Genomic DNA, 18,473 nt, shown 5'->3' with positions numbered 1-18,473 from the left:
TCATTCCCCTGCTGCCTTTGTCTAAGGTACTAGAGAACAATACTAGCTTACCAATTAAGTTAATTTAAAATGTGTTCTTCTACCTCATTCTCACTTAACTTTCTAATTGTGCTGACTTTATTTTTAAGGGCAAAATGAGAAAATCAGTCAAGAAAATAGACAACTCCAGTTACAGTACCTGGAACAAAAGCAACAACTTGATGAACTTAAAAACCGCATGAAGTTTTACAACCAGGTGAACCATTTTCCTATTTAGGAAATGAACTCCAAATTTTTATCTAACTACTTTATACGTCAAGAAAACACTGTACCACAAAGCAACAGAATACAGATATACAACTTAGTTTATTAATCCATGGTGTCTTGCAGCTTATTGAGGGTAATCTGTGTAGTTGGAATATCTCTTGTACTTTCCATTAATATCTCACTGTGAGCTTTTACTTACTCTGTCTTTTGCAGGAGAGTGATATTAATGCTGATGAATTGAGTGAAGCTCTCCTGCTTATAAAGGTAACTTTCTAAACTTCACCATGAATTTCATGTCTACATATAAGTGTTTCAGCATAATGATGATCCTTATCTGTAACCTTTATACTTGCAGAATGAATTATTCAGGAAAGTGGTCAGGTGACATTTAGTTACAGCATATACATATTTCATAATGACATCAAAATTACATTAAAGTAGACCTCAAAAACTCATGTTTAAAGCACTTTCTCCAACTGTAACAAACATTTCACTTTTATGTGCCCCACTGTAAAACTAATCAACAATTTTCTGTCCTAAGAGACCTTGGTGCACCCTATTATCTTAAGTAAAATATTGAATTATACATGTCACCAGAAGATATTTTCCAGTTCTAGAATATTCTGTTATTTATAAGAAGACACAAGAAAATATATTTCTTTCCTTTTAGGTCATCACAGTGTAGATTTTAATCAAATGAAGAAATAGAAATAAATGTACTTGATTCTCTTTTACATCATGGAGTAATAAACTGTTTTTCTATTTCTCTGTAATTGTTCCAAATATCTATCCAATTATTGTATTCTATATCAGGACTGCTTTATTCCTAATGGAAAATGGAAATCTGTCTGTTTTCAATTAATGATTTCTTGCTATATCTGTGTTAATTCACGATTACATTTTAGAAACTCTTGTTTTGGTAATAAAACGTGTTTTTGTTTTAGGCTCAAAAATCACAAAAAAATGGAGACCTTTCATTTTTAGAAAAAGTAGACAGTAAAATTAATAAAGATCTAGAACGGTCCATGAAAGAGCTGCAAGCAACTCATGCAGAAACAGTGCAAGAACTTGAAAAGACAAGAAATATGTTAATTATGCAACATAAAATTAATAAAGATTATCAGGTACTGTAATACACTAAATCCAGAAGATAGGTTTCCTATAATATTCTACTGATGATTTGCATTTTTTTTTGATGATTTGCATTTTAAAGCAGTATCCTCTACTATCGTCTATTATAATCTGTTGTCATGTGTTACCACATGCTGGGAATTTAGCCTTGTAACTGGATGCTTAAGACTAAAGAGTTCTAAAACAAAATAATGTTTTTTTAAGTCCTTGGTTTTAGAGAGCGAACTGTGGCGATGAATTCCCCCTTTGCTAGTGTTAGCACACTCTGCAGCTGGGTTATAGTCTCTCCTAAGGTCCTGCCACAGCTATGTTTGTGTTAGCTTTTAACTAATGGGAATATCACTCCTTAAAAGGAATCCAGAGTTGTGTGGATTTCACTCCTGATTAATGAACATTGTCAAGCATAATTTTTTCAACTGTAAGCTCTTTGAAGTCAGGAAACAGTGGTGTACAGCTCCCAGTATCCCCAGGATCTAAAAACTGCTTGAATCATAGTTGCTTTTAAAAAAATTTTTAATGGAGCAAATCCTAAGTAATGAAGCTTGTTATCTGTATTTTATTTAGATGGAAGTTGAGGCAGTGACCCAGAAGATGGAAAATCTGCAGCAAGATTATGAACTTAAAGTGGAACAGTATGTTCATCTTCTTGATATCAGGGCTGCACGCATCCAGAAACTAGAAGGTACAACATGCACAGTTCTTTGTCCATGGTAACTAGAGGAATGGATTTTTACAACAGTTGAAAATGTCATCCAAGTGTACACTCACAATTTCTTTTTGCTCTTTTCTTTCCTCCAATTTATTAACGATAATACTAATTTACCAGAAAGGCTGATTTTATCTGATACTTCTCTACTCAAGAATTCCCTACTGCTTTTTTAATTTGGTGTCACAGGCAAGATGTCAGAGTACTTCATTAAGTAGCACAGACTAAATTTAAGCACCTCATTTCTAATTTCTCATGCCTCTCAGCCAAACAAGTCTGCTGCTTACTCTCGGTCAGATTCATCTCACTCTGTCCAACCACCAGGGCTTTGTCTGCTCCACCTGAACCTCCTTTCTTCTCTGACTCCAAGATGTAACCCTTCCCCACTTCGAAATCTAACTGCATGCCCGTGTCAGGAAGTTGGCTCCCATTACTCCTAGCCACTCCTCTCCTTGAAATGCCCCCACAGTGGTTTCCAGACTTTAGCAAGTAAGAAAATTACATGGGGAATTTGCTTCATAGGTAGCTTCCTGGGTCCTACTCCTAGAGATCCTGGAGCCTGTGATTCTGTATGTTTAGAAATAATTCCAAGCAATTCAGATACAGGGGTAAGACTATACTTTGAAAAAGACTGCCTTAGAACTTATCACTTTTACTCACACATACTCAAGGGACATGGGTGTGGGTGGACTCTGGGAGTTGGTGATGGACAGGGAGGCCTGGCGTGCTGCAGTTCATGGGGTCGCAAAGAGTCAGACACGACTGAACGACTGAACTGAACTGTACTTAAAAATTACGTTTGGAGGTTGTATTATGTAAGTGTTCTTCACCATTGCAGTTTTGCATATTCTCTATGACTACAGTGTATAAATTCTCCAATGATGCTTTGTCTCTTCCATGTTCTCTGCCATGTAGCACTTAAACTCGGTGATCTATGCCAGCAGTAATTTTGCACTCTTAAAGATCACTGAGAATCCAAAAAGGCACAAGTTTATATGGGTTATACTTAAGATATTTATCATATTAGAAATTAAAAATGAGAAATTTTAAAAATATTTGTCATGCTTAAATAATAATAATAAACCCATTACATATTTAACATAAATTACAGTATTTATTTTTTAAAAGCTGCATTTTTCATACCAAAAAAACAGACGAGTGACACTGTTTTAAACTTTTTAAATTGTTTAGCATTTTTGCATGTCTTTTTAGTGTCTGTCTTAATAGAAAACAGCTGGGTTTTTATATCTGCTTCTGCAGTCAATCAGTTATGATATCACACATCCTGTAGATTCTGGGAAACCCTATTATACATTTGTAAGAGAATAAGAATGAGAAAGGCAAATAACATCTTAGTATTATTTTAAAAATAGTTTTAACCTCACAGACCTCCAGAACAGCCTCAGGAACCCTCAAGGGTTCCCAGACCACACTCTGAGAATCACTGCTCTAAGTAGAAGAATTCAATAATCTATCTGACTGAACAGGGTTTCTGAAAGTCAAAGAGCATGTGTTCCTTTTATTTCAAGAAGTACTCAAAAATTTGCTTAATGAAATTTTCATGAGTAACAAGAAGGTCACATAGTTTGAGATTTTCATTCCTTTCAAGTGTCACTAAGTCTTTAGCAATATATTTTGTTTCCTAAATTCATTGATGATGGTCCTGTTCCTAACATATCGTAAGCAAAGTGCTAGGCAGTGAGAATACAAATAGGAAAAAAGCTCAAACTCGAAAGATGCCAACAAGTAAGTAGGCACACTTTACCGTGAAGAGTGTGAAGTTAGGAAAATGAAAAAGCTACCTAGGAAACATTGAGGAGAGAATGCCTGTTTATATCTGAAGATTCAGAGACGACTCCTTACAGTGGGCTTGGAGTCTTTAATAATGACAGAATTCACCACTAAATAAAAACAGTGAAAGTCATTCCAGGCAGTAGATGAGGCAGGTAAAAATGCCCTAAATGTGAAGCACCACCATTGATTTAAGAAATTGCGTATGATTTCATCAGTTTGGAACTCAGGATTGATAAAGGAGGAAAACCTGGAGACAAACCTGGAAAGAACCAAATGCTGAAGGCTGTGTTTGCCATCTGAATGAGTTTGAACCTTATTAACCTAGAGAAGCACCAAGGAATCTTTGGGGTAGGAAGTAGTACACAAAATCACATTTTGGAGACTATGCTATAGGTATTGGGAAGAATGAGTAAAATCTGAAGGAATGAAGAAGTTTGGAATCCATTAATAATCTAGGTAATAAACACTCTGGGTGTAAGTAAGGTAGCATCAGTGGAGATGGAGAAGACATGGACAGATTTGCTGAAGACTTAGGAAATGTTTTTTAATATCAGTGACCCTACAGATGTGGGGAGCCCAAAGACAAAGAACAACCTAGGGTGACTCTGTGGTATCTAGCTTAGGCAGCTGGGTGTAGGCTAACAACATTCACTTGGACTTCAAAGTCCAGAAGGAACTAGAAGAGAATATGAGTCATTCTCCTTTAAGTATATTAAATTTGATGTGCCTAGAGAGTATCTAGATAGAGGGCTCAGCAAGCCACTTAATGTGTGAGTCTTTTTTTTAGGAAAGAATTCTGAATTAAAAATAGAAATATTGAGTCTTCAGTATATTGATAGTAACCGAAGTCATAAAAGGGGATGGGATTACTAATTATTAGAGAGATGCAAATAAAAACTACAATAAGGTACCACCTTGCACAAGTCAAAAGAGCCATCATCAAAAAGTCTACAAATAACAGGACTTCCCTGGTCCAGTGGTTAAGACTCTGTGCTCCCAATGCAGGGGGCCCAGGTTCAATCCCTGGTCAAGGAACTAGATCCCACATGCTGCAACTGAAGATCTGCATGCCACAACTAAGAGCTCATGCAGACAAATAAATTTTAAAAAGTTGTTAAGTCTACAGATAAAAATATTGGAGAGGGTGTGGAGTAAAGGGAATCCTCCCACACTATTGGTGGGAATAAAAATTGTTGCATCCACTATGGAAAATAGTATGAAAGTTCCTCAGAAAACTAAAAACAGAATTACCATATGATCCAGCAGTCCCACTCCTGGGCATAAACACAGACTAAATTATGATTCAAAAAGATATATGCACCCCTATGTTCACAGTATTAACTGTTCACAATGGCCAAGACATGGGAATAACCTAAACGTCCATCAGCAGAGGAACGGATAAAGAAGATGTAGCACATAGATACAATGGTATGCTGCCCAGTCATAAATGGGCAAAATAATGCCTTTCGCTGCATCATGGATACAGCTAGAGATTATCATACTAAATGAACTAAGAGAGAGAATGAGAAACACCATACAGTATCACTTATATGTGAAACTAAAATGTGACAAAGTAAACCTGTCTACAGAACAGAATCACAGATGCAGAGAGCAGACTTGCAGTGGCCAAGGGGGAGGGGAGGGGGGAGAAGGACGGACCATGAGGTTGGGGTTCGTAGATGCAAGCTGTTACATTTAGGATGAAAACCCAACAAGGTCCTGCTGTGTACTCAGGGAACTGTATCCAGTCTCCTGGGATAAACCGTAGAGAAAATGTGTATTTGTGTATACCTGAGTCACTTTGTACAGCAGAAATTAGCACAAGATTGTAAGTCAATGATATTTCAGTGTAATTAATTAAAAATTAAAAAGGGTTACAATTACTCGTGAAACATAGACTAAAAAACAGATAAAAGCAGAAGCCTAGCAAACCAGCAGAGAAACCCTTAAGGAATGAGAAGAGTGGTAGGAGGAGAAGCAGAGCAGATGACGACATGGAATCCCACAAAAGTTCACAGAAGAGGATGTGGTCTTCATTGTCAATTAAGCAAGGAAATCAAGTAACACAGGAAATCAAGTAACTCAGCAGTGGCCACGGGGCTGGAAAAGATCAGTTTTCATTCCACTCCCAAAGTAACGCAGGACCAAAGTCCATTCACTCTAGAGATCAGTTGGTTATTGGTGACTTTTTCTAGAGTAGTTACACAAGAAAAGTAAAGCAGATGCTTTTCGCAGGAGATGGAAGAGTGTCTGTTACATGAAGAATAGGAGACACAAGTAGACATTACTCTTTAGAAGTTTGGATGTAACCTGGGGGAAGACATGTATTTAGAAAGAGACATATCTTTTTATTTTTTTGTTGAAGTGTAGTTGATTTGCAGTATATTCGTTTCAGATGTACAGCATAATGATTCAATATTTTTGTAAATTATACTTCATTATAAGATATTACGAAATAACGGCTATAATTCACTGTGCTATACAATATACCCTTGTTGCTTATCTATTCATACATGGTAGCATGTATCTGCTAATTCCAGACTCTCTAATTTGTCCCTCCTCTTCCTTCTTGCCTTCGGTAACCACAGGCTTGTTTCTGTATCTGTGAGGTCTGCTTCTGCTTTACATATACATTAATTTGTATCATTTTTAGGTTCCACGTACAAGTGATGTCATACACTATTTGTCTTTCTCTGATTTATTTCACTACGTATAATACTCTCTAGGTCCATCCACTTTGCTGCAAATATCAGAATTTCATTCTTTTTATGGCTGAGTAATATTCCCTTATATATGTATATGTGTGTGTATATGTGTATGTGTGTGTGTGTGTGTGTGTATAGCATCTTCTTTATCTGTTCATCTGTTGATGGGCACTTAGGTCCTTCCAGGTCTTGACTGTTGTAAATAGTGCTACTATGAACATTGATTGAATCACAGAGAAAACAAAGGAATTCCAGAACACCATCTACTTCTGCTTCATTGACTATTCTAAAGCCTTTGTGTGGATCACAACAAACTCTGGAAAATTCTTAGAGATAGGAATACCAGACCACCTTACCTGCCTCCTGAAAAACCTGTTTGCAAGTCAAGAAGCAACAGTTAGAACTGGACATGGAACAGCAGACTGGTTCAGAATTGGGAAAGGAGTACATCAAGGCTGTATATTGTCACCCTGCTTATTTAACTTATATACAGAGTACATCATGCGAAATGCCAGGCTAGATGGATCACAAGCTGGAATCAAGACTGTCAGGAGAAATATCAACAACCTCAGTTAAGAATATGATAACGGTCTAATGGCAGAAAGTAAAGAGGAGCTAAAGAGCCTCTTGATGAGGGTTAAAGTGGAGAGTGAAAAAGCTGGCTTAAAGCTCAACAGAAGAACTAAGATCATGGCATCTGACCCCATCACATCATGGTGGCAGATAGAAGGGAGAAAAGTGGAAGCAGTGATAGATCTTATTTTCTTGGGCTCCAAAATCACTGTGGTTGCAGCCATGAAATTAAAAGACACTTGCTCCTTGGAAGAAAAGCTATAACAAACCTAGATGGTGTATTAAAAAGCAGAGACATCACTTTGCCAGCAAAGGTCTGTATAGTCAAAGCTGTGGTTTTTCCAGTAGTCATGTATGAATGTGAGATGAGAGTTGGACCATAAAGAAGACTGAGCATCAAAAACTTGATGCTTTCAAATGGCGATGTTGGAGAAGACTCTTGAGAGTCCCTTGGACTGCAAGGAGCTCAAACCAGTCAATTGAAAGGAAATTAACCCTGAATATTCATTGGAAGGACTGATGCTGAAGCTGAAGCTTCAATACTTTGGCCACCTGATGGGAAGAGCCAACTCACTGGAAAAGACCCTCATCCCTCATGCTGGGGAAGATTGACAACAAAAGGAGAAGGGGGCAGCAGAGGATGAGATGGTTAGATAGCTTTACCGACTCAATGGACATGAATTTAACCAAACTTAGGGAGATAATGAAGGACAGGGTAGCCTGGCGTGCTACAGTTCATGGGGTTGCAAGGAGTCAGACACAATTTAGCAGCTGAACAACAACATGAACTTTGGGGTTCATGTATTATCTTTTTCAGTTTGTGTTTTTGGTTTTTTCTGGATATGTACCCAGGAATGGAATTGCTGGATTATATGGTAGTTTTTATTTAATTTTTTGAGGAACCTCCATCCTACTTACCATAGTGGTTGTACTAGTTTATATTCCCACCAACAACATACAAGTGTTTCCTTTTCTCCACACCCTCACCAGCATTTGTTATTTGTACACTTTTTCATGATAGCCATTCTGACAGGTGTGAGGTGATATCTCATTGTGGTTTTTACTTGCATTTCTCTAAAAATTAGCAATTTTGAGTATCTTTTCATGTGCCTGTCAGCCATCTATATGTCTTCTTTGGTGAACTATCTATTCAGGTCTTCTGCCATTTTTAATGAAGTTTTTTGGGTTTTTTTCATATTGGGTTTCATTTTTTCATATTATGTATTTGAGGTGTTAGCCCATTGCAGGTCACATCATTTGTAAATATTTTCCTGCATTCAGTAGATTATCTTTTTGTTTTGTCAGTAGTTTCCTTTGCTGTCCAAAAGCTTTTAAGTTTAATTAGATCCCGTTTATTTAGTTTTGCTTTTATTTCTTTTGCCTTAGGAGACAGATCCAGAAGACATATCGCTACAACTAACTTGGGTCAAAGCGTTCTCTCCTGGGAGTTTTATGGTTTCGGGTTTTACACTTACATCTTTAAACCATTTTGAATTTATTTTTGTATATGATGTGAGGGAATGTTCTAATCTAGAAAGGTATATATATTTTTAAGAGCACCTTTATAGAATTATAACGAATGTATTTTTTTCCTCAGCATAATGGTTTTATTATGAAAAAAATTTTTAATTCATTATGGGAAAGTTCAAACATATATGAGTGGAAATAATTGTAAACTCTGATGTACCTATCACATAATCAATCAGTTCATGGCCAATCTTTTTTCATCTGTATCCCCAACTCCGTTCTATCTTACCCATATCCTTTTGAAACAAATTTCATATACCACATCATCTCATCAATAAATATTTCAGGATGCATCTAACTGAGGTCTTAAAAAATAACAATACAATTATACCTAAAAATGAACAATACTTATTTACTATCATAAAATTTCTAATCAGTATTTAAATTTCCGATCATACCACAACTTTTAAAAGTTTTCATTTCTTTGGATGAACATACTTTAAATTGCACATATTTAAAGTGCACAGTTTGGGAGTTTGGCCTATATATACATCTGTGAAACTATCACCATAATCAAGATAATAAACATATCCATCATCCCCAAAAGTAGAAAAATATATATTTGGATAAACTAACAAGTAGGTAGCAGTGGAAAGAGAAATTGATTTTAAAGGAGAGAAGATAATAGAGCCAAACCAAAGGAGCAAGTGGAATCTAAATATTTACCTCAGTTATTCATTCAACAGCCTTTTTTTTTTTTTCCTTTTTCTTTCTCCTTTTCCCTGGTATATCCTGTATTACCACTTAAGTTGTCATTTTTTAACTAATGATGTCAAAATAGATGATGGATTTCTTTAAAATATAGTATCAATTACAGAAAAAGTGTAGCTGTAGAATTTGATTGGGACTATACACCAAAAGCCATCAGATTTCCTACCACTTCAATTGTATCTTTGTATCTTTATATGTCAACACCTTAAAACCTCTAAACTGTGTGTCTTCTCTTGCAGCCCAATTAAAGGATATTGCTTACGGCACCAAGCAGTACAAATTTAAGCCAGAAATCATGCCAGATGACTCAGTTGATGAATTTGATGAAACCATTCACTTAGAACGAGGCGAAAACCTATTTGAAATCCATATCAACAAAGTAACCTTTTCTTCCGAAGTTTTACAGGCATCTGGGGATAAAGAGCCTGTCACCTTCTGTACCTACGCTTTCTATGATTTTGAACTACAGACAACTCCCATAGTACGGGGCCTTCACCCAGAATATAACTTTACTTCTCAATACCTCGTTCATGTTAATGACTTATTCTTACAATACATTCAGAAAAATACTGTCACTCTTGAGGTCCACCAGGCTTACAGCACAGATTATGAAACAATCGCAGCTTGTCAGTTGAGATTCCATGAAATTCTAGAAAAAAGTGGTCGAATATTTTGCACAGCAAGTTTGGTTGGTGAGTACAGTCTTACAGACTTGGCTATTTGAATCCCTGATTGGTTTCTATATCAATAAGGCATTTCACATTAGTATCTTCTCTCACAAATTCAAGGTGCCTTTAGGTAAGGACAGTTTTCTCTGATTCAGCTGCCCACTGTTGATTGCACTCTTAAGTGTCATTGATAATATCAGTACAATGGCTGTTAATTTTTTAAAGCTTCCTAATACAAATGTTTATATGCCATGTTGATATCTTTGTTTGATTAAATATTAATTATAGTATGTTGATCAAATATTTTTTAAAGAGCGTGTCGTTATCACTGTTACTAAGCATTAGGAATACTGTGATCGGTGATAAATAAGACAGTTGAAGCCCCTGCCCTCCTGTAGCTTACCTTCTAGAGGGGAAGACGGGCCATAAAACTATACACCTATCCTTAGATATGAAGAAAGATGATCGGGGCAAGAGGCTAAAGAGAGAGACGGTTGCTTATTGAGATAAGGACTTCCCTACAGGATGACGTTGATAAAGAGACCTGAATAAAGATCCATATCAGCCATGGGGCAGCTTAAGCCCATGCACCATGGGACTAGAGAGCCCATGTGCTGCAACTAGGGCCCACAGCCAAATAAATAAATACTTTTTAAAAATATATTTTAAAAAGAAAACTGCATGTCAGGATCCAGGGGAGGATTGTTTCAGGCAGAGGAAACAGCAAGTACAAAGGCCTGAGGGAAAAACAAACCTGACCAATTGGAGGAACATCGAGGAGGCCTGTGACTAGAGCAGAGCTGACATTAAAGCAATAGGCAGGGATCAGATCATGCTACAGAGCTTTGTGGGTCATGTTTGGACTTTTTTTTTTTTCCTATGAGTGATGCAAGTCATTGGATAGTTTTGAGAAGGTGAGTTACGAGATCACACATTGTCTTTTGTTTGTTTGGCTGTACTGGGTCTTCATTGCTGCAGTCTGGCTTTCTCTGGTTGCAGCAAGTGGAGACTACTCTCTAGTTGCAGGTGGCTTTTCTTGTTGCAGAGCAAAGGCTCACAGGCTTCAATAATTACAGCACTCGGGCTCAGTTGTTGTAGCTCACAGGCTCAATAGGTCTGGTACATGGGCTTAGTTGCTCCACAGCATGTGGAGTCTTCCCGGAGCAGGGATCGAATCCATGTCCTGTGCATTGGCAGGTGGATTCTTATCCACTGCACCACCAGGGAAGTCCGACACACATAGATATTAGAAGAACCATGCTGGGTGCTGTGGGAAGAATAGTCTATACAGGCCAAGAGGAAAAATAGGACCATTTTCAGGCTATTGCATTAATCTGTGGAAAGAGGATGGTGGCTTGGATTAAGATGGTAGTGAAAGTAGTGATAAGAAGTAGTCATATTCAGTGTAGGTTTGATTAACTCTTCTTTAAAAACTTGTTCATGAACTGAATGTTGAGAAACAAGAGAAACGGACAAGGTAAGAGTTTTGGTGTGAACAACCAGGAGAATGACAAGGCCATTTGTTGAAATAGGTCAGGGAGAGGAACAAATTTGAGGAAGAAAACTTAAGATGTGTCTACACAAGATTGACCTGCCTATTATACAGCGAAGTGGAAATGTCACATAAGCAGTGGATATAATAGTCTGAAGGTCAGGGATAGAAAAGTGGGATTCATTAGCATACAGAATACATTTTAAGCCTTGGACCCAGATAATTTCACATAGAGAGTAACTGTACATAAAGAAGAGAAAAGGACCAAAGATTGAGCCTTGGGAAACTCTAAAATTTAGCATTCGGGAAGAAGAGGAAGAGCCAGCAAAATGAAACTGAGGAGTCACCAGTGAAGAGGGAGATAAACCGAGAGTATACAGGATCCTAGAGGCCAAGTGAAGAAGCTTTCTCAAGAAAGAAAGAAGGTGACTTAGGTTCTGGGGAGGGATTTTATTTTATTGATTGCATAGATAGTATATTCACATGGTTCAAAAAATCCTGCCCTCAAAAACTTAGCGTGGCAGAGAAGTAAGCTAGTGAAGTGACAGTTACCAAAGCGGTCAGTACCCTAATGAGGACATAGTCCTCAATTCCTGCAAAGGAAGCAGGGAGCCATAGAGGAAGTCGTCACAGAGGAAGAGAGATAAAGAGCCACAGAGCTGTGAGAAGGACTGAAGATGTGCAGGGCAGACGTGCAAGGTTGTTCTACATGCAGTATAGATTTGGCAATAGGTATGGTATTTTCCCCTGTACTTATGGTACAGTAGAAAAATGAGGAAGGTGCCAAAGATTTCTTGAAATTTGAATTATACTGTGGAATATCACATTCATAGTTTTGAGGTTTCATATTGTATCTGTCAGACTGCATTGAGTGCAGCTTGTTAAAAAAAAAGAAAAAATAGCATCAGAAAAAAATCTTTTTACGTGTTAGAAGGACTGAAATAGTGTGAACTGGACTACCTCAAACATAGTTTTTTAATAATATTTAACACACAGTGAAAGTCATACCCTCAGAAGTAACTTATTCTCTTTTTCTCTGTTATTTGCCAATCACATACCATCTGTGCAAGTCATATATTATATTATTCAGTATAAAATTTATAGTTTTAATGCCTAATACCATTGATGTATGTTTTACTGGTATATATTTTGATTTATGGGACCATTTTAACAGTGAATTATGTATCGGTTTGTAGGAACTAAAGGAGACATCTCCAATTTTGGCACAGTGGAATACTGGTTCCGATTAAGAGTTCCCATGGATCAAGCGATTCGGCTTTATCGAGAACGGGCAAAGGCTTTGGGATACATAACATCAAATTTTAAGGGGCCAGAGCAAATGCAATGGGTAAGCTTGTTTGACTTTACAACCCTTTTATGACACAGAAATTTTATAGTATTTCTTTATATTACCATGCTTTAAACTGAAATCACTTTCTTTCACAGCCAACAAGTGGCTTTTTTTAAAACTTTTTATGTTGAAATAATCGTAGACTTAACAGGAAGTAGCAAAAATGTACAGAGGTCCTGTCCAGCCTTCACCCTGCTTCTCCCAGTTGTAATATTTTATGTAACTAGAGGATAGTATCAAAGCCAGGAAATTGACATTGGTACAGTACGATTAACTAGGCTACAGACTTTATTCAGATTTTCTAAGAGTTACATGCACTTATGTGTGTATGAGTGTACAGTGTTATTTGTGTATGTGTGTGTGTTGTTTGTGTAGGAAGAAGCAGAGTTCAGTGCAGTTTTATGATGTGTATATAATCATGTAACAGCCACCACAATCAAGACACAGAATTGATCTGTCACCCCAAAGGAACTCCCTTGTGCTATCCAGGACACGTTTGAAAAATAGAATTGCAATGCTAATATTACACATCAGCTGTAACTTTCATTACAATTTCTGCTGTTAAGGAAATGAATAGCTATTCTTGGAGTTTCAGTTATTCTTTTTTTCCAGCCGTTTCCAACTTCTTCCAAGCTGTTTCAGAAACCTGTAGCTTTCTGAAATGCAAAGTAGAATGTAAAATGAATATTCTTTTACTGAGAATTAGAGGTTTTAAAGCAATTCCTCAGAGTAGCATTTTCCAAACTGTGTTTCATGAAGTCTTAACAGTCTTATTTCCAGAAGAATTCCATGATCCAATAAATGCAGAAAAGACTGAATTGAGCAAAGTTAAATAAGATCCTTGACTTTAGGGCTTATTTTGAGATTTGAGTATAACTCGAATCTCAAGAGGAAGCATGAAGTATACACTTAAGTAATAACAAAGGGATAGAATATAGTAGAAATATTTTGGAATGTCTGTTCAAGGCACAATTCTCCTTTTTCATTTGGAACTGCCCTCTCTTCCAATCCATGGGGCTGGGCCCCCGGTGGCCAGCTTTACATTTGATGACCCTGCTCTCTCCCACTCCACCCAATTATAATTAATGATTTAATAATAGCCACCTGCCTCCAACTGAGCCAATCAGATTCTGCTTTCTGAGATCAAGAGAAAGTAAGACTCCATGGCTGAAACGTGGGAAACTGGGAGCTATGGGGCAGACATCTGCTACCATGTTAAACTGCAAAGGAAAGAAAACGTATCTAGAAGGAGAATAGTGAGCAAGCATACAGAGAAAAATGAAGAACTAGATGGAGAGTAAATTCCTATAGTTTTACGTCCCATTCCCTTCCTAAGACACGACCACATTTCTGCTACACAGTTCTGTGAAATAGCCCTATAGCCTTATATTAAAAGCTTCCAGGAGGAGCAGTGGTAAAGAAGCCACCTGCCAGTACAGCAGATGTTAGAGATGTGGATTCGATCCCTGGGTCGGGAAAATCCCCTGGAGAAGGAAATGGCAACCCACTCCAGTATTCTTCCCAGGAAAAGTCCATGGACAGAGGAGCCTGGTGGGCTACAGTCCATGGGGTTGCAAAAGAATCAGACATGACTGAGTGACTGTGCATGCTCTTACATTAAAGTCTTTTTTCATTGTATTTGCTTGGTGAAATCAGTTTTTATAGGTTTCAATTAAAAGAACCATGATTAATATTACATTGATTCCCAAACTTAAAGAATGGCACCCATTTCCCAGCGATCATCTTTCTGGATTAATGTTCTTCAGAGCACACCTTGAGAAATGCCATTATGAGAAAAGGAATTAGAAATAGTGAAACCACATGGTTTATTAATTTTTGTAATTGGAAGAGTTTTAGACTCCAAGTTTATGACTTGAATGAGCCATTTACTGGTGGAACTTCAGCTTTTGTGGATAGGCTTGAGGGGAGAAGCAGAAGGGGTACTTTGTAAACCATTCCACTCAGCCCTCTATAGCTAGATGCAGACTAGCCCTGGGAAAGCAGTACTGTGATTCCCTTCTCAGATCTCCCCTATCCATACCACCAGATGTCTCCACTAAGGAGATTGTGACTTCAGTTCTGTTTTCTTTCTCTCATAAGCTTCTCTAGAATCAAAAGTTCCAGTGTTCAATCCAGATTCAAAAATACAGTGAAAGAGGGTTCCCTGCATGGGAGGTGGAGAATTCTCTGACATTGCAACACTGCGTTGTTTTGTCCCAGATCACATCGGCTACGAAAGGCGTAGCAGCTCGTCAGGACAGCTGTTTGCTAGAGTACCTGTGCGCCGATTGCCTGAGTCATGGTTCTGTAGAGGGCCATACAGCAGTTTCCAACTCTCCCGGATAACTCCCTTAGCTCACTTCTCTTCCGAAAAGTCCCTCCAATCCAAGATTTTACCCCTCCAAAGTTTCTTTCTCACTCTGTTCCCTTGTTCCTTGGCCTCAGGTATCCACGTCCCCAGATCCCATTGGTTCAGGATGAGGGCCAACCCAAATATAACAAGATCATCTCTCTGAGTGGGTACCATCAAGTTCATTAGTTCTCACTTAAGAATGTGATATGATCAGAACAACTGGAATGGTTGAAGGATTAACTCTTAATAAAATTGTAAACTAGGGGACATTTATCTTTGAACCTATCTGCTCACTTTACCTGTTAAGCATTAAATAGAATTTAAAAACATCAGACTATTTTCTTGGCTTTATTTTTGTTTGTTTGTTTTAACAGCAATCTCTACATGTATGCTCAGTCTTTTATAGTTTCTGTTAACAGCGTCTGTACACAGGTTCTAGAGAATATTGGTTTTGAATAACTGTCAAGAGTCTTTTACTGAGAAATTCACTATGAAGTGAAAATCTGCAGTCTTTTGGTCCATTTACAAAATTATTGTGTTTAGGGGTTGGCAGCTGCTGTTTACTTTTCACTGTATTACTACTGTAATATAAATATGTATGTTTTTCCAGTTAAGTCATCAAGCACCCAAAACTGCTCAGCTCAGTTCTACTGATTCCACAGATGGCAACTTAAATGAACTTCATATTACAATAAGATGTTGCAACCACCTGCAGTCCCGAGCAAGCCACCTGCAGCCACACCCATATGTTGTGTACAAGTTTTTTGATTTTGCAGACCATGACACAGCCATCATTCCCAGTAGCAATGATCCACAATTTGATGATCATATGTGTTTCCCAGTGCCAATGAATGTGGATTTGGATCGATACCTTAAGTCAGAGTCTCTGAGTTTTTATGTATTTGATGATAGTGATACCCAGGAGAATATTTACATAGGAAAAGTCAATGTGCCTCTGATTTCATTGGCACATGACAGATGTATTTCAGGTAAGCGTATTTCTTGAATCCTTGAAATTGTTTTTTAAAAAATGACCTAAATTATTCCTCTGTATTATTGATATGATCTATTTGTAACTAATCTTTCTAGTCTTCTAAGATAATCTTAAACTTTGGACCCACAATATTATATTTTTGTAATCATTTTCTTAATAGTTATTCTAAGGATTACAGTATGCACCTCAATGTGACACAATGCACTTAAACTTAATACTAATAACTTTCACTGAAATTTAGAAAAATCTGCCCCTATATAGTTTCATTCCCTCCCCGTTCCTTTGTGATTATATTGTCATACACACACATATATATATATATATACACACACACACACATATATATATACATGGTATATCTATATGTGTTATAAACCCAACAGTACAATGTTAGTTATTGCTTTATATAACTTTATGGCCTTTAAGAGAAAGGAGAATAGATATAGGAGACTTTTATATTAACTTATGTATTTAGCATCTCTGGTATTTATATCTTCATTTGGGTTTGAGTTACTGTCTGATGTCATTTTCTTACTCCAAATAACTCTATTTCCTCTCCATCTTTTGTGTTATTATTTCATGTATTTTTTTATCTTTATGTATTATAAATCCAAGATTATAATTTTGTAGTTATGCAATTGTTCTTTAAATCAGTTAAGACATGAGGAAAACCGTATTTATACTTTTTCTGATTACCTATGTAATTACCTTTATTTACCTCTGTTTCTTCATATTGATGTGAGTTACCATCTGGTATTACTTCCTATTAGCCTGAAGAAATTCTTCTAACTTGTCTTGTGAGTCAGGTCTGCTGGCAGTGAATTCACTTAAGCATTGTTATCTGGCAGTGTCTTTATATGTAGCTTTTATTTTCTGAAGGATAGTCTTGCTGGATATCATATTCTTAGTTGTCAGGTTTAGTTTATTTAAGCACTTTAGTATATCAGACAGTTGATTCTGGCATTCATTGTTTCTAATGACAAATCATCAGTTAATCTTGCTATGTTCCCTAATACTTGATACAGTTTTCAAGATTTTCTTTGGGAGTGGGGGAGGTCGTTCAACAATACCACTATCATCTGTTTAGTTGTGGATCCCTTTGTGCTTTTTCTACTTATTATTTGTTGAACTTCTTTATGTATAGGGTACTATTAGGTATCAAATTTGGGGAGTTTTCTGCCCCTATTTCTATTTTTTTCTTCCCTTTCTTCCACTTCTTAGGTTCCTATTACTCATATGTTCATATGTTTAATGGTGTCCTACAGGTATCTGAGGCTCTGTTCATTTTTCTTCATTTTTTTTCTTTTCAGCTTGGATAATCACTATTGATTAGTCTTCAAGTTCATTGAATCTTCTGCCAGCTCATATCTCCTACTAAGCCCCTCTATTGAATTTTTTCATTTCAGTAATTATACTTTTCAACTCCAGAACTCCTTTTTAGTTCTGTCTCTTTTTATTGAGATATGGTTGATGTATAATATGTTACAGGTATACAACATAGTGATTTGTAATTTGTAAGCATTATACTCCATTTATAGTTATAAAATATTGGCTATATTCCATATTTTGTAATATATTCTAGTTCTTTTTATAATTTCTCTCCCTTTATTATGTTCTCTGTTTTATAATTCATTATCATCAACTTTCCTTTAATTCTTTAAATTTATTTTTTTTTGGCTCTTTCAACATATTTACAGTAGCTGCTCTGAGGTCTTTGTCTGCTGAATCTAACATCTGGATGCCCTGAGAAAGCATCTCTGAGTGACTATCTGTGTATGTAGCACATTCTCCTTCCTGTTTCTTTGCCTGTCTCATGAATTTTTTTTGTTGTTGTTTAAATTTGGACATTCAGGACACCGTATTTTAGCATCCATAAATTCTAACCCTCCACAGGATTTCTGTTGCTGTTATTGTTTGTTTGGTGACTTGGCCTGGACCATTTCTGTAGTTTTGTTTCCCTTGCTATAGCCACTGATGTCTCTGCTAAGTTTTTGTCTTAATTTTAAGCCTGAACATAGTTTAGTGGTCAGTCTATGGTTGTTGAAAGTTGTGTTCAAACACCTTGAGCTGTCAGGCTTCCACCCTTTGCCTATGGGTCAATGAATGGCTTAGGTAATGCATTCAATGTTTAGATAGTCTATAAGTCTCACATTCAGTCAGGGACAAGTAGCTTCTTGTTGTTCAATTGCTAAGTCATGTCGGACTCTTTGTGACCCTGTGAA

At 36.9% G+C, this 18,473-nt stretch overlaps 1 protein-coding gene across 2 annotated transcripts in view; it reads left to right on the top strand.

Moving 5' to 3' along the window:
• The window catches only part of RPGRIP1L (RPGRIP1 like), a 96,381-nt gene that overhangs the window by 38,038 nt on the left and 39,870 nt on the right, over positions 1 to 18,473 (top strand). For both annotated transcript variants that reach the window (XM_065925348.1, XM_065925349.1), the window contains exons 11-17: positions 129 to 235; positions 460 to 510; positions 1,191 to 1,370; positions 1,942 to 2,059; positions 9,633 to 10,085; positions 12,750 to 12,901; positions 15,868 to 16,246. In XM_065925348.1, the coding sequence (XP_065781420.1) occupies positions 129 to 235; positions 460 to 510; positions 1,191 to 1,370; positions 1,942 to 2,059; positions 9,633 to 10,085; positions 12,750 to 12,901; positions 15,868 to 16,246 (1,440 nt within the window). The remainder of the gene's footprint in view (positions 1 to 128; positions 236 to 459; positions 511 to 1,190; positions 1,371 to 1,941; positions 2,060 to 9,632; positions 10,086 to 12,749; positions 12,902 to 15,867; positions 16,247 to 18,473) is intronic.

Source organism: Muntiacus reevesi, chromosome 2 (assembly GCF_963930625.1).
Source record: "Muntiacus reevesi chromosome 2, mMunRee1.1, whole genome shotgun sequence".
Taxonomy (NCBI): Eukaryota; Metazoa; Chordata; class Mammalia; order Artiodactyla; family Cervidae; genus Muntiacus; species Muntiacus reevesi.
The sequence above is the reverse complement of the archived record's forward strand: the minus strand, read 5'-3'. Positions and strand labels throughout refer to the sequence as shown.